We start from the raw sequence: 22,321 nt of genomic DNA, 5'->3' as shown, positions 1-22,321 counted from the left end.
CCCCAGGCAAAAAAAAAAAAAAAAAAAAAAAAAAAGACATACGAGTAGGTACCTATCAGTACCTAGATAGTATAATATTGTAGACATGTTTAAAATTATTTTCTTTCTCTACGTCTTGAGAGTCTCTCCCAGTTGAAAAATGAAAATAATAAGAATATCTAAAATAGTATTATTATTATTATTAGTCAGCTCTCATGGCGTAGTGGTCACTGCGCTCGCCTTGCACGCGGGAGACCCGGGTTCGATTCCCGGCGGGGTCAAGAAATTTGTATCATCCAAATGATTGATTCCGTGACTGGCTGTTGCGGGGCCCACTCAGCCTCGTGAGGAAAATGAGTAGCTATGACATGTAAATGCGCATAGCGACCGGTGCCAGCATGGTAGGTAAACATTGGATTTTAGGATTATGGAGATATTGGGAAAATCCTACAATGCTGCAGTGAGCACCAAAGTTGTGACATGATAACACATAGAAACTGCATTTTTATTCTATTCTCTTCTATTCTGTTTACTGTGAATAGTCTTCATTCAAGCGCAAGATTAGAGGTAATTTCTGGTCCGAGCTTTATTTAACTTGTGATTTCAGGTGGAGTTATCTGCTCTAACAATTCATTTCTAGATTCCGAGACCCCTAGGAATGTTATCGAAAGAGAGTTGTTGGACCTGATAAGGAAAATGTTCCCCTCATGGCCGTTACCAGCTGAAACAAAGTTGCAAACTTGGAAATATTCTCAGGTTGTTGACCCTCATAGAGACAAGCTTGGTTATGTTCCCCTCATGGCCGTTACCAGCTGAAACAAAGTTGCAAACTTGGAAATATTCTCAGGTTGTTGACCCTCATAGAGACAAGCTTGGCTATATGCAGTTCAGTGCAAAGCCTCTAGTTATCTGCATTGGAGACAGCTATGTACCCCAGTCTAATTTTGATGGCTGTATTCATTCCGCTAAGCAGAGTGTTGAAGTGCTGTTGAAAGGGATTCAGAGTTGAGTAAATCATTTCTAGGAAAAAGTCCTCCCATGGCATAGTGGTCACTGTGCTCGCCTTGCACGCGGAAGACCCAAGTTTGATTCCTAGCAGGTTCAAGAAATTTGTATCATGCAAATGATTGATTCCGTGACTGGCCGTTGCGGGGCCCACTCAGCCTTGTGAAGAAAATGAGTAGCTGTGACATATAAATGCACATAGCAACCGGTGCCAGCACGGTAGGTAAACATTGGATGTTGGGATTATTGAGATATTGGGAAAATCCTACAATGCTGCAGTGAGCACCAAAGTTGTGATATAATGACACAAAAAAACTGCATTTACATTTTCTAGGAAAAAGATGTAAGCACAACAGAGGTGGTTGAATCTTTTGCATAAATAAAAGGGCACAAAAACACCAAGCATGAAGATCTCTTCATCAAAATGAGCTTTTAAAGTTCAGTGCTGAGTGTTGACAACGGTGTCTGTATTTTTATTTTATCTACCTACTTAAACCTATAATTTACTAAATAAAAATGTTATTTATTTTATGACATTGTATTTATTTTAATTTATGAGTTTTTTTTTTCATAAAAAGGTTTCTTTGTAAAGTAGAATGAAGGAAGGTCCTGTTGGCCTGAAATCAAAGAGAAGGCAAAGGCAGCCGTTATGAAAAATGAAAATGAATCTTATCAGTCAGCCCTATATCTGATAAGGATAAAATCCACCATGGGCGGGAATCGAACCCCGACCTAAGTTACTTCAAAGCAAGCGCTACTGTAGTTGTACGAATTATCGATCTTGTAAACGAATCTTTTTGAACTGCCCATTTTTGAAAAACCCCTTCCAAATATTTTCACGTATGCAATTTGCACTACACATTTAATCAAACGATTCCAAAGTTCATTTTTCTAGAAAGATATCGTTATTGGGTTATATGGACAACGAATGATTCACTTTTTTCGTAGAATGGCCCTTCACAAAGTCTTAAATCAAGTACAAAAATATTTTACCTGCGCGGGTATCGAACACGCGGTCCTTGGCCTGGGAGATGTTGGTCTCGTCCAGTTCTGCCGCCTCGTTGAGTAGCATGTCCAAATCCAACTCCCTATAGTTGCTCTCCGGGTCTTCTTCCTCATCCCTCGTGTAGGAATCAAACGCTTCGTCTCCCTCATCCATATCATCCTTAGCCAGGTCCGGATTGAACGAGAACATGTCCCGTCCAGAGAGCTGTGGATGAGATAGAATACAAGGAATAATACATTAAAACACATCCCTCATCCCTCGTGTAGGAACCAAATGCCTCATCCTTAGCCAGGTCTGAATTACATCCTTAGCCAGGTCCGGATTGAACGAGAACATGTCCCGTCCAGAGAGCTGTGGATGAGATAGAATACAAGGAATAATACATTAAAATTAAAACACATCCCTCATCCCTCGTGTAGGAACCAAACGCCTCATCCTTAGCCAGGTCCGGATTGAACGAGAACATGTCCCGTCCAGAGAGCTGTGGATGAGAAATATAAATTATACTACAATGAATACAAATTATACTACTACGGAAACATACGAGAGGAAGGCCCAAGCACACTTGGTGGTGGCAACAGAAGAAAAGACTGGAAGATAATAGAGTATAAGAAGCTGACACTCAATATAGAAGAGTTTATCACCTGCAAACAAGGAGAGTGGACCCCAACAGTGGACATCACTGACATAGGAATAAAGCAAGGTAGATGCAAATGAAATTCAAAACACATACCTCAATTACCAAAGTGTTTCCTAATATTAAAAAATTATAAATGGAGTGGCCATGAACATACGAGAGGAAGGCCCAAGCACACTTGGTGGTGGCAACAGAAGAAAAGACTGGAAGATAATAGAGTATAAGAAGCTGACACTCAAAATAGAAGAGTTTATCACCTGCAAACAAGGAGAGCGGACCCCAACAGTGGACATCACTGACATAGGAATAAAGCAAGGTAGATATAAATGAAATTCAAAACACATACCTCAATTACCAAAGTGTTTCCTAATATTAAAAAATTATAAATGAAGTGGCCATGATTTTTTTCCTTTTCCTTGTTTACCCAGGTTTCCCATGCTGACAGAACCTAATTGGACATGTTCGACTGTAAATAATGGCAGTTTAAATAAACCATTGAATGTGACAATGCAGCTTCTGTTTTAATGAAGTGCCCTTCTAGCGCAAGAAAACTTGGAAGGGGTGTTTTATTTGTAATTTAATTTAATTTAATTTAATTGTACATAAATTATAAATACCTAAATGTAATTTACTTTTTGCACAATGGGAATTCCCGTGGATAAATGTAAAAAAAAAGTTGTACTTGACCGAATAGGCCATGTTACTCACCCCAACTTGTCTGCCTGCCTTGAAGTCGGACCGTTTCTTCTCCTCGGCCTTGGTCATCGCTTCCGATTTCTCTTTCAGCTTCCTCTTCTTCCACGCCAGGAATGAGTCGAGCGTCACCTTGGTGAATTTGGAACTTGCTGCCAGTGCTGCCCTCTCACGCTCTATCAGGTCTTCGAGTGAGATTTGATCTTTCTTCTCTTCCTTTTTCTTATCCTGGAGAGGAGAAAATTTTCTATTAAAAACAAGCTAATGGTGTCAGGTCAAAATTAATCTTGGCCAGCCTAGTTAGCTAAGCTGATTTACTAGCTGTGATAGAGAAAGATTCTTAATTTGTACAATTTGTTTGTGTATTATTTTGTTACTGGTTATTTCTCATTTATATTGTTTAGTTTGAAGAGTACTGTAGTTGTAGTTTTGCTTTGTAGATGGTATGTTACCCCCATAGTGCCAGTAGATCATTCAAGCATAGAACTAGGTCTGTGAGTGGTAAAGGTGTAGTGACTTGTTGCTGGTCCAAATGAGGATATGGTTTTTACATTTCTTTTAAAACACAGTGAATTTCACAAGCATAATCGAAAGATAAAGGTGTATTATCTGATTTCTTTATCCTTTTTGAAGAAAAAGAGAGGAAAAAATGTGTTTTCCCTTGAATGGCTCAATGTTAAGTTGGCAACATTCAAATTTTTGTTTACTTTTGAAAATGGAGCAAATGGACTGCCAAGGGTCAAAATAAGTCGCGTTTACAGCTGAATACTCTCCTTTGAAATTAATTCCGAGCGAAAATCAAGAAAAATGTTATTTAGGTGTATTTAAATAAATTGAGATTTTAGATCTCTTTTTATAATTTTAATAGGTTTCAAAGAAAAAAATTATCTTCATTAAAGAGATTAAAATATTAAATTGAAATTTTTACCGTAAAAACTCGATCTTGACTTGCACTTCGAGTAGTACACTCGTTTTCCGTTGGGAGCGCTAGCATAGCATTTGAGCTGCCCAAAATCAATCATTTTTTTGTGCTCGTTGGATGTTGAAGTTGAACATTTCCAAAAAGTTGTGATCCAGACCAAAATGGTGGAAGTTCGGAATTTTCTCTTTTATTTCTGAAAAAAGTTCAAACATTAGCTTAAAAATTGTATTTTCCAACTAGGAAAGGTTGAAAATATCCATCAGTATCTTCCCCAACACAGTGCAAAGAAATGTTAATACAAGAACCTGTTCAAGTGAGTATTCTGATGCGTTTTACCTACGCCCTGTCTGGGACCCCTATTTGGGATCAAACTAGTCATTACTCAATTGATAAAACTTTTTTCTTCTAGTTTGTAATATATTTGTATCCTGATTTCTGTTTTCCTCCTGGAAACATTCCCTCTCCTACCCCTTTTTGATTGACCAATTGTCAATATGTTGAAGAAGTGAAGAGAATGGTGATCTTTGCTCCTCAGGGTTACAAATCTGTGTACAGTTACAGTACTAGGCTGGCACAATCCTCTTGATCTAATTATAAACTTTTTTTTATCAGTCACTCTAATAACAACGTTTTCGACCTCCTATAATCTCTTCTGAGATGGGTATACATAGAGGATGGGTAAAGTTTAAATGGAGTAGGTATTTATTTTAAGTAGGTACCTATATTGTTTCTCAGGTCAAAATTAGGTATGTACATTGTACACTGGCATTACAAGGTTGGACAGAATCATTCTCTATGTAGGATGCACTATTTACAAGTTTTTTGTGAATGAATCAAATCTGAATTCCAATTTGTTTGGTCAAAACTGAGGGGTAGGTTTTGTAAGTGTTGACATTAATTGTGAAATTTATTTGTTACACTTGAATGTAATCTATTGGGATAGGTGAGAACCTACCAGAGTTCAACCAAATTTCTAAAGTTATGCTTTCTTTCTACACAAATAGTAAAATTGAAAGCATAATAAAAGGAATTTTGCAAGATATTCTGATTATTAATAACTTTAAACTCATGATTTATTTGTTCAGGCTGCAATTTGGCATTGTTTGGATCACTATGACTATTTTGATGCAATATTCTTGGCGGAGAGGCTCAATGCTGAAGGTAACATTTTCTAACTCAAAGTTTTTACTTACTTGTAGGTATTAATCATAGTTACTTTTACTTATTTAGAGGACATCAACCCTCTATAGAGTCTATAGGAAAAGGCTATGAAGAAGAAAACTTTTACTTATTCAGAGGGATTAATATAAAACAAAGGATGACTCAATTGTTAAAACAATGTCTGTGTCATAGCATGCCTATTTTGTAGTATGTCCTTCATCTGTTATCCAGTTATCAGTTGGGCAAGATATAACACACAATTATTTGTTAGGTGTTAGGCTCACAGGTCCTAGACACGAATACCTAGTATCCAGTAATAATAGAAAGGATAACACACAATGTTTTCCATTTATATGCTGTGTCAACTCAAGTAAAAGTTTACAATTATCATTTGAGGATTGTCATATTCTAATAAATTTTATCATTCAAGTAGGTACATTTTTTTTTAATCATCATTAATTAGCTACCTACTTTAATTGTATGTTAATGATGAGGTAGTAGACAATATCTTGGTCATTAACCCCACTTTTGGTTGAACTGAGGTCTGTTTGTTTTATTTATTTAATAGGTGTTTGTGAAGGTAAATGAAGAATATTGTCAAATTCTTTTAAAGTTCTAATTTATTCCTTCTTTTCCTATTTCAGTTGAGTCAGATGAGAGTACATTTCTGTTAGCTACATGTTACTATAGGGCGGGCAAACCAAATCAAGCCTACTCATTGCTGAGAAGAAAAGGATGCATTACACCATCTCTTTCAGCTTCCTCTTCTTCCACGCCAGGAATGAGTCGAGCGTCACCTTGGTGAATTTGGAACTCGCTGCCAGTGCTGCCCTCTCGCGCTCTATCAGGTCTTCGAGTGAGATTTGATCTTTCTTCTCTTCCTTTTTCTTATCCTGGAGAGGAGAAAAATTTCTGTTAAAAACAAGCTAATAGTGTCAGGTCAAAATTCATCTTGGCCAGCCTAGTTAGCTTAGTTGGTAGTGCGTCTGCCTTGTAAGCGCTAGGCCGCGGGTTCGATTCCCGCCCGGGGCGGATTTTATCCTGCTGGGATAATGTTCGTTCTCGGAACGGCTGGCTTTCTCCTATCCTGTCTTCCTTCTCTCTTCGATTTTAGAACAATAAGAGCACTTAAAAAATCAACTCTATCAAATCTCTCTACCTCTCTCATATCCTGTCTTCCTTCTCTCTTCGATTTCGGGACGATAAGACCATAGCAGTTACAGTTCCCTCTGTCAAACCTCTTTAAAAAAAGTAGAAGAAAAGGAGAAAAAAGTCATTTTAAAATGTTCAGCCCTGCCGGAATGCGAATTCGAACCTCCTACTTGATAGGCCAGTGTGATAATCAAGTACTAATCGACACCTCTCTCAAAAAAAATCCTTGCCCATGATACCACGACCATGTTTGCTGCCAAGGAACTCTAATGATCTAACCACAGGGAGTTTTCATTTTTTTTTTTTTTTTGCTTTATTTAATGTGGCAGGATTCTCCAAAAGGAGCTCTTCCACCCAACCATAGAGCTCTTCCACCCAACCACAGTCTAGACTCTAGAGTTTAAGGAATACTGAATTAGTGTAAATAAAATGGGTGACACCAAAGAAAATCACCTCTCTCAAAAAAAATCCTTGCCCATGATACCACGACCATGTTTGCTGCCAAGGAACTCTAATGATCTAACCACAGGGAGTTTTCAATTATTCTAGACTCTAGAGTTTAAGGAATACTGAATTAGTGTAAATAAAATGGGTGACACCAAAGAACATACTTGACACAGTGTTATCTTTCAGTGGTAAGAAATCTTACCTTTTTGAGCACAAAGCCAGGAGGTAGGGCATGTTTGTAGATACACGTAGGACCGTTTGGACACGACCAGAACCAACCATATTTACTATTCTCCACGGCTTCAATGAAATATTTGCAAATCTGAAAGAAGGAAAATATTTTGAATTATGAAATTGGAAAATCGAAACAGGGAAACATGAACTGAGAACTTAAGTGCCATTACACCACAGTGCAAATTCCTTCTTGCAAAGTGCTGTTTGGAGTTTGAAAAGTAAGTGACACTAGAAGAAGGGTTACATTAAAATTCCTAACTGTATTAATACCTAACTATCTCTTAATATCTTCTAAAAACTCTTCAATACTATAAAATGCTTTTTTTTTTTTTTGTAACATGTTCTTTCATAGAATGATAAATCTTTTCGTTTCCATTTCTCTTAAACCTATTGATAGTATGATAGTTGATTAAAAAGTTTCATTCCATTGTATTGTGCACTTTTTTTCATACAATGATGTGTTATGAGGCTCTGATAGTATTGTATGACTTTGACTTTTCAGTTTGTCCGAGGCAGAAACAATTTTACGAGGCAGCTCAAGCAGTGACGAGGAAGTTCACAGCGAGCAGTTGAACATTGAAAATATTGTGTCTGAGTATGGGGAGCATGCTGTGTTTGTGTTGCGACTCTTGTCGGAAATTTGTTACCAGACTGAAAGAGACAAGGTAGGTAACCACTGTAGGAACTTCTCCTGAGCATTTTCAAAACTTTTGTCCTTAAAAAAAAAAAAAGTGAACCAAACATGAATTTGCCAAGCCTCGATCTGGAACACCTTTTAAGTGTGTGAAATTCAAATTGAAACTCTGTTGATCTGAAAGTTAAACCAAATTTAAACTCAGAGGCCAATAAATAAAAGAGGCCAATGGTGATTCAACTTTACCCTTTTCTGTTCACAGGTGGCCAATGAGCTGAATCGGAAGATTCTCAAGCTTAACCCGTTCATTTGGTCGAGTTTTGAGATGTTGTGCAATCGGACTGAACTACCGCCCCCGGTGAACCCAAAACCCAGCATGAATCACACGCTGAGCACTCCGCTCATGACAAACCACTCGGTACAGCAGAACTTGAGCACACCGGCCAATAACACGACAGACAAAACAGGTGAGAATATATGAACAATGTAACATGTAGCCTGTATGGTCTACTGTTTATTTGGGACAAACACCACAATTGTAACGTGGCACCTCCCTGTATAAGTGTACAGTAGTTGCCCCGTAGCTTTCGTTTGGTTTTGTCCAAACTCTGCTCCATCTCGTCACTTCAGTAGGCCTGCCATTACCATGCCTTGGGAGAGGGACATGGGAGATACTTACTGCGTGAGAGAGTGAATACATGAGAGGCTGGGGATTGAGAACATCACAGAAAGAGCAAAGTTTGAATGAAGAGATTTCCAAGTTTGAAATGTGATTAAGATTTTGTACATTTTGAAGATTTGTTGTACTTCATTATAAAGAAATAAAAAGGTATAATGTTTGCTCTGAGTGTGATTTTGCATCAATTGAATGTCTTCGAGTTTGCTTTTGTCACCTTGAAAGTTCCCACTATCTCCTCAGTCGAACGGTTGGCTCAAGACTTGAAAAATCCTGACACAATATTCAAAGTCCATTTCTTTTGATTTCACAGACAAGCAGCTCCCCCCAATTCCGCCCTGTTTAGACCCAGCCACCCTGTTCAATATCAACCAACTCGATAACTTCATGTACTGTCACAGTAGCTCGGCCCCTGGCGTGTACAGCTGTGCCGGGGCCCCCACGGCCCCCTCTGGTGGGGCCCCTGTACCCCAGACCCCCATGAACCAGGCCTCCGAGCCGCCCCTGATGGGTCAACAGCTCCCCCCTGATAGTCCGCTTATCAATTGGTGAGTTTTTAATTATTTTTATTATTATTATTATTTTTAATTTAACAAGTTTCCATTTATTTTTGATCGACAAAACCCTCAGAACACACATTTTTTTATATAAATGGTATACCCATCTGTACAAGCAGACCTTGTGCCACGGATGGGGAAAAATGATTTCCCATTATGTATAATTATCATCTTTTTACCCCTACTTTTATTATTTTTTTTTTTTTTATTTTTTTTTAGTTTTCTCCTCTCGTTTTCACTCTCTATATAATGTTAAAGTCACCCATCCATTTATTGGCCTTGCTCGGCGTAGCTTAACACAGGTGACGCTAAAACCGGTCTTAAAATAACGACTGAAGTGTTATCTAGAACTTTATCGCTTTCAGTTTATAGATCGTCGCGACAAATTTCGAGATCAGAGCTCATTTGTCGACCAGGTTTGGATAAGTCCTTCTATGGGGACAGACACAGACGACACCGAAGCGAATACAATAGCCCGTCCCTTATACCTTTTTATTACTATCGTAATAAAAAAGGAAGGATGGGCTAAAAAGGGCCATTCAATTGTGAGTCATGAACTTATGAAGTAATGATTTCGAATCATCTGTTTCTCTTCAGTACCCCGGTGCAACATCTGAACAACATCAACACCAACAATCACTCAGGCAGTGGCGGCGGGAAACAGTTCACCCCGGACGATACGGCTCAGTTCAAACCCGCACCCCCTCGAGTAGGAAAACAGTACCGGACCCGTAGCGGTCTGCACACGATCATGTCACCTCTCAATGCTAGGTGAGTTTAAACCCAATTGAAATGAGTAACTATACAGGGTGCGCTAGAAAAAACACTAACATTGGCTCACGGTAGGTAAATCTCATTTATTTCCAACAAGGTTCTCTGGGTCATTTTCCAAGAGTTCCAATGGGAAAATGATAAGATGTACCTACCCTGAGCCGTTGTCTTTTTTTTTCTGGCTCACCCTGTATAAATAGTTGAGGGAAAATGGCCTAATGGTCAAAGATCCCCACATTTGCAACATACAAATGGGGAAATATTAGGTTAAAAGTAAAAAGTAGGCTAAAAAATTATGAATCAATGTGATTTCTCAATATTTAGCCTCCCATCTCCAACAATAACTACTCGGTCAAGGTAAGTTACAGAGCTCCCCTGCCCCCTCTACAGGGCAGTCAGAATACAGTGCGACGTTCTAGCCGTCTCTTCACCATCTCCAACAATAACTACTCGGTCAAGGTAAGTTACAGAGCCCCCTGCCCCCTCTACAGGGCAGTCAGAATACAGTGCCGTCTCTTCACCATCTCCAACAATAACTACTCGGTCAAGGTAAGTTACAGAGCCCCCTGCCCATTTTTTTTTTTTTTTTTTTTTTTTTTTTTTTTTTGTAGAGGTTTGATAGATGAACTGCCAAGGTCTTGTCCCGAAATCGAAGACAGAAAGGTTTGATAGACGGAACTGTAACTGCTAAGGTCTTATCGTCCCGAACGCGAAGAGAGAAAAAAGACAGGATAGGAAGAAGCCATTCGTTCCGAGAACGAACATTGTCTGTTTAGGATAAAATCCGCCCTGGGCGAGAGTCGAACCCGCGACCTAGCGCTTACAAGGCAGACGTGCTACCAACCAAGCTAACTAGCACAGGAAAGTACTAGGTTCCATCTCTAACCAGCAATTTTGACTAGGTGCTAGGTATTTTTACTTTCTATTACCCTCACGTATAGGGAACCTATACAAGGTAATGAGAAACTATAGCAATCGGTCCAAATTTTCAAAATCGGGAAATGGGTGGAAATCCGTTTTTTTCTAAAATAATAAATAATAATAATAATAAAAATAAAGTTACTTTTTTTAAAACCTGCCGCCCCTGATGGGTCAACAGCTCCCCCCTGATAGTCCGCTTATCAATTGGTGAGTTTTTAATTATTTTTATTATTATTATTATTTTTAATTTAACAAGTTTCCATTTATTTTTGATCGACAAAACCCTCAGAACACACATTTTTTTATATAAATGGTATACCCATCTGTACAAGCAGACCTTGTGCCACGGATGGGGAAAAATGATTTCCCATTATGTATAATTATCATCTTTTTACCCCTACTTTTATTATTTTTTTTTTTTTTATTTTTTTTTAGTTTTCTCCTCTCGTTTTCACTCTCTATATATACGGATGGTTATACTATTTTTTATGTTCATTCATATGATTTTTTTATGTTCTTTTGTTACACTGTAAGTAATAATATTTTAAGAAGTTTGACAGAGGGAACTGTAACTGCTATGGTCTTATCGTCCCGAAATCGAAGAGAGAAGGAAGACTGGATAGGAGAAAGCCAGCCGTTCCGAGAACGAACATTAAAGCATCAGGATCAAATCCGCCCCGGGCGGGAATCGAACCCGCGGCCTAGCGCTTACAAGGCAGACGCGCTACCAACTAAGCTAACTAGGCTGGCAGTAATAATATTAAATGGAATCTTAATTTAAGAACAAAGCTCTTCCACCTAACCAACCATTTCTTATCCCCCTGTTTCAGTTTCGGAATTCTCCCCCTGGACTCGTCCAACTCGTTCTCGGACACCCCTCCCCCTCCCCCCTACTCCTCCTCCCCCTCCCCTCTCATCATAAACTCGAGTGGCAACCTGCCCCCCGTCACTCTGACTGATTCGAATGAACAAAAGCCCATCGTGAAACGCGTGAGTACACTTTCGTCGGGAGGTCGTGGGTTCGAATCCCGCTACCGGCAAACTTTTTTGTAGACTATTTTCATTCAACCACTTTGGAAAAAAAATTGTTTTCCATCACAATTTTTGAACTTTTACTAGAATAAATAAATAAAAAACCTCCATCCATGTCGTACCTTATTCACTAAGAGATACTGAAATTTTTCTATGCATCAACTTGACTTTAATTCAAAAAAATTCAATTTGTAATCTAAATGCAATTTCTTTGTGTTATTATGTCACAACTTTGGTGCTAACTGCAGCATTGTAGGATTTTTCCCAATACATATCTCAATAATCCTAACAACCAATGTTTACGTACCATGCTGGCACCGGTCGCTATGCGCATGTATATGTCATAGCTACTCATTTCCCTCACGAGGCTAAGTGGGCCCCGCAACAGCCAGTCACGGGATCAATCATTTGCATGATACAAATTTCTTGACCCCGTCGGGAATCGAACCCGGGTCTCCCGCGTGCAAGGCGAGTGCAGTGACCACTACGCCATGGGAGCTGACTAAATTACAATTTTATTTATTTATGTTTTTATTCTGGCATTAAGCTAGGGATTATAGCTTTTTTTTCAATTTAACGTAATCTTAATGATCTTTCTTTCTTCGCTTATTTCAGCAAATCATGAGCAAGCGGGCCTCGAACACGACCCCGTTGCACGGCAACAGTCAGAGCCCCCAGTCTCCCCTGCCCCTTCCCCCTCTCCTTTTCCAAGATCAATATGTTTTTCTGGTGCCTCCGGCGTGCAAGCTTAGTTTCTTGTAAACAGTGAATAGTATCAAAAAAATTAAGGGTCGATCCCCATTCTCCCTCTTTTTCTTCGCCTTTTCCCGTGTACAGACGGGATCGGCATTTTTCGTCAGCCTCTCAATCAGCCCTAACTAGGGTGATTTGCTTTGGGTTGACATTTGGTTTTGGCTGCAAATTTTACGAGTGGATGCCCTTCGCACTCAACCTTTGCTATTTCTTTAGCAAGGGAAAATTCAGGCTGGTATGATCTTCAGTTACACTGATGAAAATTCCCTGAAAAATGAAGGAAAATTCCTTGTGAAATTACAATCTACAGGGAAAGGCTTTGCGTTGTACTGTTAACTCGTGATTTTCTGCTCACGTTGATATCAGAAGGCGATTTAACCCTTTAATGTGCAAGGTCATCGATTTTTATAAAATATTAGAGTATGTTATATATAGGTCTTTGATCATAGATACTGAATGAAAAATTAATTTTTCAGTATCCAATTTTTAACAATTCAATAATCAATGCTCTAGAGTCTAGATGATCAAATTTGATAAAACTCTTCCGATCTCTATTCAGTGTTGATAGAGGGTTAAAACTATTTACCTACATGCAATTTCTTTTATTGATACTTTTTTCGTTATTTTCTTTTTTTTCTTCTCCTCCGTTTTTTTTTTTTTTTTTTTTTTTTAAGAATTACCTATACAACCTACAACATTGCGCACTAAAGGGTTAACTATTTGATTAGGTAGGGCACATTTTTAGTGTGTTTTAATAACTTTTTTTTCCCCTACTCCTTGCAATCCTTCACTTTCGTTACTTTCTATCACCCTCTTATTTTAGATGCCATTATTTCCTATTACCCTTTATATCTTATTTCGAACTACGAATAAAAATGAGACGGTTTCTTTTTATATCAGCTTAAAGCGTTAAATTAGAAAACCCCTTTTCGTATGTACCGAGTACCTACAAATTCATGGAATTTCGTCCGAACCAGCAACCTTAGCGCGGTGTACTGGAGGTTGTTGGTTCGAGTCCAATTCAAGTCATTAAATTTTAGCATAGTATTTTAAACGAGGAACGATGTTTGTGACAAGCGGGAACAGGTCCTAACGCAATTGAAATTTCTTTTGGATTTTGCTCAAACCAAAAAAAAAATATTGCGATAACTTTACGAAAAATTTGCGAGTTTTTGATTTTAGAAAATTCAAATTAACAATTTTATTTATGAAAATAAATAGCACTGCATTGTCAACAAAAGCATAAAAAAATAATAATAATAAAAATAAAATAATAAAAAGTCACTAAAAAAAATGGCATAAAAAATAGTAAGAAAAATCAACAAAATTTATGTTTGGCTAAAACGGGTGGTATATTTTTCTTGTGTGTTTTTGGAATTTTATTGGAAATGAATTAATAAAAAATAATCATTGACCGGATCCACAAAGTAAGTTTAAACTTTTGGATGAAGCAATCTGATTGGTTGATTTAAGAAAATTTCACAAAATGTCAGCCAATCAGATTGAGTTTAACTTAAACGGAGTTTAACTCATTTTGAGGACCCGGCCATGAATAAATTGAGATGTTGCCAACACTGCCTCTCTTTAGTGTGCAACTTGGCAACATCTGTGTTTGATGCAAGTGAAAAAAAAAAAAAAAATGCCGTCATTAAAGGAAAGTTGAAGATGTAAAAATATGTGTGTAAGGTTCGAGGAATCACAGACACTTTGGTAGTTTGAATTTGAAGAAAAAAACCCTGAATGAAATTAAAAAAAAAAAAAAAAAAAAAAAAAAAAAAATGCCGTCATTAAAGGAAAGTTGAAGATGTAAAAATATGTGTGTAACGTTCGGGGAATCACAGACACTTTGGTAGTTTGAATTTGAAGTGGTACAGCTTTTATAGAAAATGTAAACCAGAGCTTTTATAGAAAAGTGTAGGTAAATTGTGTTCAAGATTTTTACTTCCCTTATCCTGTAGGAAGGAAAGTAATGCAAATTTCTTGGGCAACTGTAAATAGTGAAATGCCTCTTTTCAAAGAAAACTAAAAATTTGAAGCCATTTGTCTCAAAAGTGAAGAAAAAGAAACCCAACTTTTGTTAAGTCCTAATATCACATAAAACGCCTCAATTTTAAACCACGAAAACACTGTCTGTGGTCCGCGGGCCCCAATGTAATTAAAACTATTTAATAAATTTTGTTAGTCAATTGAAAATCTTCTTTACTTGACTCTGTTTAGTTGCTCGACATTTGGACAGCATTCAGGAGAAAAGAACCATCCCTAAGGCAATTTCCCTTTTAGATGGCTCTTTTCTGCTTATTGCTGTTCATTTGATGGTCAGAATGACTGCCGCATATGTAAAATCGGTAAAACAGTTATCGATTCACAAAGCGGTAATCGGGCTTTAGTGTAAGGACAGAGAAGAGTGGAGAGCAAAGAACATTGAGCTTGCGTGATAGAGAGAAACGGCGAATCAAGTCTAAAAACAGAGTGGGCGCATAAAGCATCGAACATCGAACAGGTAGCTGGTAGAGTATAGAGCAGCGGTTCCCAACCGGGGGTACGCGAAAAAAAAAATTGAGTAATGGCGGACAAAAAAATAACAAAAGTAAATTTTGAATTTTGACGGCTTATCTGTGCAGAAGAGTCCAAAAAGGTACGGAATTTTTACTTCAAGGATTGATTTCGAACAGACTTGGGACATTTTTTGGGGGGGGGGAAATCGCTTGCGGCGCAGTTTACCTACGTTTGATTCCTTTTTGTCAAGTCACGGGGGTAAATACTTGAGATTGAACCCGGATAACCAAGGGGTACGCGGACAAAAAAAGGTTGGGAAGCGACGAGTAGGGAGGGACGGTAGAGGATAGCGACGAATTCAAACCGCATAGAACTGAGAGCAAAAAGCTCTTTAATACTTGAAAACGAGAACCAAACAGTATAATTTTTTGTATAGAACTTCAAAAAAGTTCTGTATAATATTTATACTATTTGGTTCTCCTTTTCAGGGGGGAATTATTATTAATTAGATTCATATTAGACACCCAAATTAGATAATGGCTTACCTTATTTTATAATTGCCACAAAGAACCCTAGTCAATTATAAAATAAGGTAAGCCATTATCTCCTTTTCAGGTTGATCCACAGAACTTATGTGTAATGACTGCTGAAACCTCTCAAGAGATAAAGCTCTCTGTCATCTGCTCCTCTCTGTCCTTACACTTTCTCGCTATATGAGTTTTGGAAAAGTGAGATTTTTATAGCGCCAGTTCTCGGTTGGGCAGCATTACCGGTGACTTTTGTCAAGTGATAAAAACAATTTCGCCTCTGATGACTGTCCTTATACAGGGTGCGCCAGAAAAACACTGACAACGGCTCAGGGTAGGTAGATCTTATTATTTCCAACAAGGTTCTATGAGTCATTTTCCTAACTTCGGCTTCGATCCAAAAACCCACTCGCTGCTAAATTACAGAAATACAGACCTTGTGTCAGTGATTTTTTGTAATTTTCTCAAAAATAATGCCGAAGTTGGGAAAATGGCTCAGAAAAATTGTTGGAAATGATAAGATCCACCTACCTTGAGCTGTTGGTGTTTTTCTGGCGCACCCTGTATTTGTAATCTACCTAGCCACCCTGTATTTGTAATCTAAATCATTTTTCTTTGTAATTTAATTCACTGAAACGTTTGGAGCTTTTTCTAGGCCAATCTTGTGGTCTGTCAAAACAAACGAAAAATTCTTACTTTTAATTAATCTCGATTGTAAATTTAACTTCAACAGCGGAATTCCTAGACACGTGTAGTTTTCTTGTGGAACCTTATCCACAAGAAAAATACTCTTAGTGAATCTGAATCGGGCATATTTCCTCATATCTTGGATACAAAATTTGAAATATTGATTAAAAAAAGAGTGTTTGTGTTTTCTAGAAAGCGTTGTGCCTACTCAGCTTCAACTAAGAATTCCCCTCTCTTTACTCTCTTCTTTTGAATACAATAGTCCGTCCACTATACCTTTTATTATTACTATTGTAATTTAATAAAGGAAGGACGGACTAAAAACGAGAAAAAGAAAAAACTTTCAAGTCAGATTATGTGCCATATGGTGTCATATGACCACCTAGGAGGACCTAGGTAAAAAAAGAGCAGTAAAGTTGATTCTGAAAACATGGGATTTTCATATACTGCCTTCTTGGGAGGGCCGAGTAGAATAGAATAGAATAGAATATACCTTGCTTATCCTGCCCGAATAGGACTGAAAAGTCCCTTTACCCCAGCAGTCTAAACAAGGTCTCGTATATTTGATGGGTTAAAGAATAATGCATACAACTAACAATTCAGTAAAAAGACCTTGCTTAACTAGAAAAAAAAGGGTAAATGTTGTACGTTGCATGCATTTTAATTCTCTCCCTCTCTCCACAGGCACAAAATGCGCTAGGTAAAATCGACGCGGCTCTGTACACTTTCAACCTCGCGTTGGAGAAGGATCCGAAGAATGATGTTATATTCTTGATATTTGATTAATTGAACCTGATTCTAATCTTTGACTTGGAACCTTTTTAAACCATTTTTCTACTTCTTATCCACTTTCTTTGCCCCTTGATTGAATACTTGATTAATTGAACCTTATTTTAATCTCCGATTTGAAACCTTTTAAAACCTTTTTTTCTACGTTTTCTCCTCACAGGCACAGAATGCGTTGGGTAAAATAGACGCGGCTCTGTACACATTCAACCTCGCGTTGGAGAAAGACCCGAAGAATCCGCTGTGTAAATTCCACCGCGCCTCCATACTGTTTGGCACGGGCCGCCACGCCGAGGCCCTCCAGGAGTTGGAAGAGCTGAAGGATATCGTACCCAAAGAGTCTCTAGTCTACTACCTCGCCGGCAAGGTAAGGTCCTGGGTTCGAATCCCCCCGAATATAAAAGTTACCGAGTTTTCAATCAAGGCTTAATTAGAGCTTGAATTGATTGGACTTGTCTTTTAAGGCCGGAGGCCACAGAGTGAGTTTAAACTCCCTTTGTGACCCCCGGCCTTAATGGTGTAAAAATCTAAAATAAGATGAGAATGTTTTGGATAAGTAATTTGCCATGCTAAAGCTCTCCTGGAGTTGGAATCCTTCTTTGGAAAATATTTTTTGACACGAAAACACTGTCTGTGGTCCGCGGGCCCCAATGTAATTAAAACTATTTAATAAATTTTGTTAGTCAATTGAAAATCTTCTTTACTTGACTCTGTTTAGTTGCTCGACATTTGGACAGCATTCAGGAGAAAAGAACCATCCCTAAGGCAATTTCCCTTTTAGATGGCTCTTTTCTGCTTATTGCTGTTCAGTTATTCTACTCAAGGGCTTATTGGCACAGTTATTCTACTCAAGGGCTTATTGGCACAGTTATTCTACTCAAGGGCTTATTGGCACAGTTATTCTACTCAAGGGCTTATTGGCACAGTTATTCTACTCAAGGGCTTATTGGCACAGTTATTCTACTCAAGGGCTTATTGGCACAGTTATTCTACTCAAGGGCTTATTGGCACAGTTATTCTACTCAAGGGCTTATTGGCACAGTTATTCTACTCAAGGGCTTATTGGCACAGTTATTCTACTCAAGGGCTTATTGGCACAGTTATTCTACTCAAGGGCTTATTGGCACAGTTATTCTACTCAAGGGCTTATTGGCACAGTTATTCTACTCAAGGGCTTATTGGCACAGTTATTCTACTCAAGGGCTTATTGGCACAGTTATTCTACTCAAGGGCTTATTGGCACAGTTATTCTACTCAAGGGCTTATTGGCACAGTTATTCTACTCAAGGGCTTATTGGCACAGTTATTCTACTCAAGGGCTTATTGGCACAGTTATTCTACTCAAGGGCTTATTGGCACAGTTATTCACTTGCAAAGTGTGGGTACATTGGTGGTGTAGTGGTCAAGGCGCTCGCCTGGTAAACAGGAGGGCGTGGGTTCAATCCCAGCCGAGGTATGGAATTTTATCCTCAATATAATTTGAGAATTTGACCACAATAATAGTAGTAGCCTACTGCTGGAGTAAAGGGACTTTTCAGTCCTAAGCGAGCAGTATAAATAAGCACTATTATTATTATTACCTACTTCCCCCACCTTACCAGAGTAAAAAGAAAATTTAGGCCAGGTAGACCTGCCAAGTGCACTTGAACAGGTCCGCCTGTCACTTCTACTTAGTGATGGGTAAATACCCGGGTACTTATTTTTGGGGTAAATACCCAATTTTTATAAATACCCGGGTATTTTCAATTTTGGGCTCTTAAGTTCCTCAGTCGAATTTTGCCCGGGAAATTAAAAAAAAAAATCAAGTGACGATGTTTTTTGTTTATAAATCAAGTGACGATGTTTTTTGTTTATTTTTCTTCTTTTTTTTTTAAATACCCGGGTATTTACCCATCCGGGGGGTGGATAAATACCCGGGTAAATACCCAAATTTTATTTACCCACCCAGTGAGTATTTACCCACGACCCATCACTACTTCTACTCATCAGGTAGACCTGACAGGCGGACCTGTTTAGCCGTACCTGTCAGGCCTACCTGATAGTGAGTGTGGCCTTCTAGAGTTGGTACAATTCTCAGCTTGGGTACTGTTGAGTTTGTGATATCAACAAAATTGTGTAGGGGTTTTTTAACCACAAATAGTACTGTTTGTTGTGATATCAACAAAATTGTGTAGGGGTTTTTTTAACCACAAATATTCAATTCTTCTCTCAATAATTCAATCCCAAACCCCCTCCCCTTCCCCACAGATCTTCACCTGGAGGAAGAGATGCGCGATGACCTGGACACCACGGATAACCAGGACAATCTGTTTGCTTCCTCTCCTCCTCCCTCGAGTAGCTCTGCCCGCGGCTCCGGAGGTATCACGCCCGCCAACACCACCCCCGCCAATAACAACAATAACGTGTCTACTAACTCGGGCCTGTCCTCTGGGTTCAGACGCGATGAGCTTGGTGAAGAACTGGATGATGACCTGGACGATATTTCGGGCACGGAGGTGCTGCACTCTTCCAGCAAAAAACACGTTTTGAGGTCCCTAGAGCCTAAATCCAAAGTTTCAGCCATTGGTCCGTGTGTCTGTCTGTCTGTCCTTCTGTCTGTCTACCTGTAAACAAAATATATTATCTCGAAAAGGGTAAGAGCTAGAGACTTGAAATTTGGTATACAGCTGTCAAATGTGACAAGGATGCGACACGAAGATTTGGTTAAGATCGGTGCAACGCTTAGCGGTAATTTGGCCGCTTTTTTGGCGGTTTTCGGTGTAATTCAATAATATCTCCGGAACAGTACGAGCTAGAGACTTGAAATTTGGTATGTAGTCCACAAATATGAAAAGGATGTAACACAAAACTTTGAATTAACATAGGTGCTGCGGTTGGTGGTATTTTACCGCTTTTTGACGGTTTTCGACCGCTTTTTGGCGGTTTTCAGCTATACTGACCAAACGGTTAGAGATATTGTAAAGGTTACAATAGAAGAACACCCAAATAAGCATCATTCAATAGGATAAGGAAAGTCGTGTGATGTGCTCACCAGATTTTTCTTATTGATTTTATCCCAAAACTTATATCTATTTTACAATGGATTTTTTTCTTTCCTCCTCCTTCTTTTGCAAATGTAAATTTTTTGTACTTGTGTATTTAAAAAACATACCCTTGACTTTTAAGAAAATAATGCAAATTTCTTGGGCAACTGTAAATAGTGAAATGCCTCTTTTCAAAGAAAACTAAAAATTTGAAGCCATTTGTCTCAACAGTCAAAAGCGAAAAAAAAAGAAACCCAACTTTTGTTAAGTCCTAATTTCACATAAAACGCCTCAATTTTAAACCACGAAAACACTGTCTGTGGTCCGCGGGCCCCAATGTAATTAAAACTATTTAATAAATTTTGTTAGTCAATTGAAAATCTTCTTTACTTAACTCTGTTTAGTTGCTCGACATTTGGACAGCATTCAGGAGAAAAGAACCCTCCATAAGGCAATTTCCCTTTTAGATGGCTCTTTTCTGCTTATTGCTGCCCATTTGATGGTCAGAATGACTGCCGCATATGTAAAATCGGTAAAACAGTTATCGATTCACAAAGCGGTAATCGGGCTTTAGTGTAAGGACAGAGAAGAGTGGAGAGCAAAGAACATTGAGCTTGCGTGATAGAGAGAAACGGCGAATCAAGTCTAAAAACAGAGTGGGCGCATAAAGCATCGAACATCGAACAGGTAGCTGGTAGAGTATAGAGCAGCGGTTCCCAACCGGGGGTACGCGAAAAAAAAAATTGAGTAATGGCGGACAAAAAAATAACAAAAGTAAATTTTGAATTTTGACGGCTTATCTGTGCAGAAGAGTCCAAAAAGGTACGGAATTTTTACTTCAAGGATTGATTTCGAACAGACTTGGGACATTTTTTGGGGGGGGGGAAATCGCTTGCGGCGCAGTTTACCTACGTTTGATTCCTTTTTGTCAAGTCACGGGGGTAAATACTTGAGATTGAACCCGGATAACCAAGGGGTACGCGGACAAAAAAAGGTTGGGAAGCGACGAGTAGGGAGGGACGGTAGAGGATAGCGACGAATTCAAACCGCATAGAACTGAGAGCAAAAAGCTCTTTAATACTTGAAAACGAGAACCAAACAGTATAATTTTTTGTATAGAACTTCAAAAAAGTTCTGTATAATATTTATACTATTTGGTTCTCCTTTTCAGGGGGGAATTATTATTAATTAGATTCATATTAGACACCCAAATTAGATAATGGCTTACCTTATTTTATAATTGCCACAAAGAACCCTAGTCAATTATAAAATAAGGTAAGCCATTATCTCCTTTTCAGGTTGATCCACAGAACTTATGTGTAATGACTGCTGAAACCTCTCAAGAGATAAAGCTCTCTGTCATCTGCTCCTCTCTGTCCTTACACTTTCTCGCTATATGAGTTTTGGAAAAGTGAGATTTTTATAGCGCCAGTTCTCGGTTGGGCAGCATTACCGGTGACTTTTGTCAAGTGATAAAAACAATTTCGCCTCTGATGACTGTCCTTATACAGGGTGCGCCAGAAAAACACTGACAACGGCTCAGGGTAGGTAGATCTTATTATTTCCAACAAGGTTCTATGAGTCATTTTCCTAACTTCGGCTTCGATCCAAAAACCCACTCGCTGCTAAATTACAGACAAATTCCATGCCTCGGCTGGGATCGAACCCACGCCCTCCTGTTTACCAGGCGAGCGTCTTGACCACTACGCTACCGAGGCAGGTCTGTACACGGGAAAAGGCGAAGAAGATGTAGACCGTTGGAAAATCATACCTCTTGAAGAAACGAAGTAAAAAAAAAGAAAATGTGTAGGTATTGTTCGTTTCTTTACAATCTTTAAATACATACCTACCTCCGTAGATATTCTAGAATCTAGATTATCTAGATGGGTATCTATTGAAATCTGTATGACGGACATGCACAATCTGTTTAATTTCCCTTGAGAGTAATTTTTTACCTTCGGCAAAAAAAATAAATCCTAGGAAGAATAATAAAAAGCTTGAATAAATTTCCTTGTCAATAGCATCCGATGGGAAATAATTTTGTCTCGAATAATCCTTTGTTTCGACGTCTAGACCGCGGGTTCGATTCCAGCCCGGTGGAAAAAAAATGTTTGATAGTTGGAACTGTAACAACGGAGATTTTATCGTCCCAACAAGTATCTACCTAACCACATAAAAAGGCCACTCCGAGGCTCAGGTGTGTTGGCAAACAGTCCTAAAAA

General features: G+C 38.6%; 3 protein-coding genes across 3 annotated transcripts; 2 read left to right on the top strand and 1 right to left on the bottom strand.

Moving 5' to 3' along the window:
• The first annotated feature begins 610 nt into the window (after positions 1-610).
• Positions 611-1,535, top strand: LOC113465830 (renalase-like). The gene is made up of 2 exons (XM_026820689.1): positions 611-735; positions 827-1,535. Exons 1-2 carry the CDS (start codon positions 676-678, stop codon positions 986-988), a joined length of 222 nt encoding a protein of 73 aa, XP_026676490.1. The 5' UTR covers positions 611-675; the 3' UTR covers positions 989-1,535.
• A 416-nt stretch (positions 1,536-1,951) lies between these two features.
• LOC113465826 (zinc finger CCCH domain-containing protein 15 homolog) lies at positions 1,952-3,778 on the bottom strand. Its single transcript, XM_026820684.1, has 4 exons — positions 3,773-3,778; positions 3,336-3,542; positions 2,343-2,471; positions 1,952-2,194 (listed from the first exon to the last, which is right to left on the bottom strand). Exons 1-4 carry the CDS (start codon positions 3,776-3,778, stop codon positions 1,952-1,954), a joined length of 585 nt encoding a protein of 194 aa, XP_026676485.1.
• Positions 3,779-4,369: 591 nt separating this feature from the next.
• On the top strand, positions 4,370-21,499 carry LOC103505355 (cell division cycle protein 27 homolog). Its single transcript, XM_026820683.1, has 16 exons — positions 4,370-4,555; positions 5,328-5,403; positions 6,048-6,140; positions 7,214-7,227; positions 7,414-7,454; positions 7,739-7,901; positions 8,133-8,337; positions 8,860-9,094; positions 9,701-9,874; positions 11,626-11,785; positions 12,443-12,556; positions 16,975-17,052; positions 17,240-17,443; positions 17,541-17,547; positions 19,324-19,571; positions 21,398-21,499. The coding sequence occupies exons 1-16, from the start codon at positions 4,532-4,534 to the stop codon at positions 21,497-21,499; spliced, it is 1,938 nt and encodes a 645-aa protein (XP_026676484.1). The 5' UTR covers positions 4,370-4,531.
• The last annotated feature ends 822 nt before the right edge of the window (positions 21,500-22,321 follow it).

Source organism: Diaphorina citri, unplaced genomic scaffold (assembly GCF_000475195.1).
Source record: "Diaphorina citri unplaced genomic scaffold, Diaci psyllid genome assembly version 1.1 scaffold167, whole genome shotgun sequence".
NCBI lineage: Eukaryota > Metazoa > Arthropoda > Insecta > Hemiptera > Psyllidae > Diaphorina > Diaphorina citri.
Note: the sequence above shows the minus strand (reverse complement) of the source record. Positions and strands in the feature narration are given on the sequence as shown.

Excerpts from the sequence above, each read along its gene's own strand:
- LOC103505355 (XM_026820683.1), top strand. The coding sequence starts at position 4,532 with ATGTTAATACAAGAACCTGTTCAA. Across the intron at positions 7,455-7,738 it reads TGCTGTTTGGAGTTTGAAAA|TTTGTCCGAGGCAGAAACAA; the intron begins GTAAGTGACACT and ends TTGACTTTTCAG. Across the intron at positions 17,053-17,239 it reads AGAAGGATCCGAAGAATGAT|GCACAGAATGCGTTGGGTAA; the intron begins GTTATATTCTTG and ends TTCTCCTCACAG.
- LOC113465830 (XM_026820689.1), top strand. The coding sequence starts at position 676 with ATGTTCCCCTCATGGCCGTTACCAGCTGAAACAAAGTTGCAAACTTGG. Across the intron at positions 736-826 it reads AAACTTGGAAATATTCTCAG|GTTGTTGACCCTCATAGAGA; the intron begins GTTGTTGACCCT and ends AAATATTCTCAG.
- LOC113465826 (XM_026820684.1), bottom strand. Across the intron at positions 2,472-3,335 it reads AGGCAGGCAGACAAGTTGGG|CTCTCTGGACGGGACATGTT; the intron begins GTGAGTAACATG and ends TCTCATCCACAG. Across the intron at positions 2,195-2,342 it reads TGTATTCTATCTCATCCACA|CTCTCTGGACGGGACATGTT; the intron begins GCTCTCTGGACG and ends TCTCATCCACAG.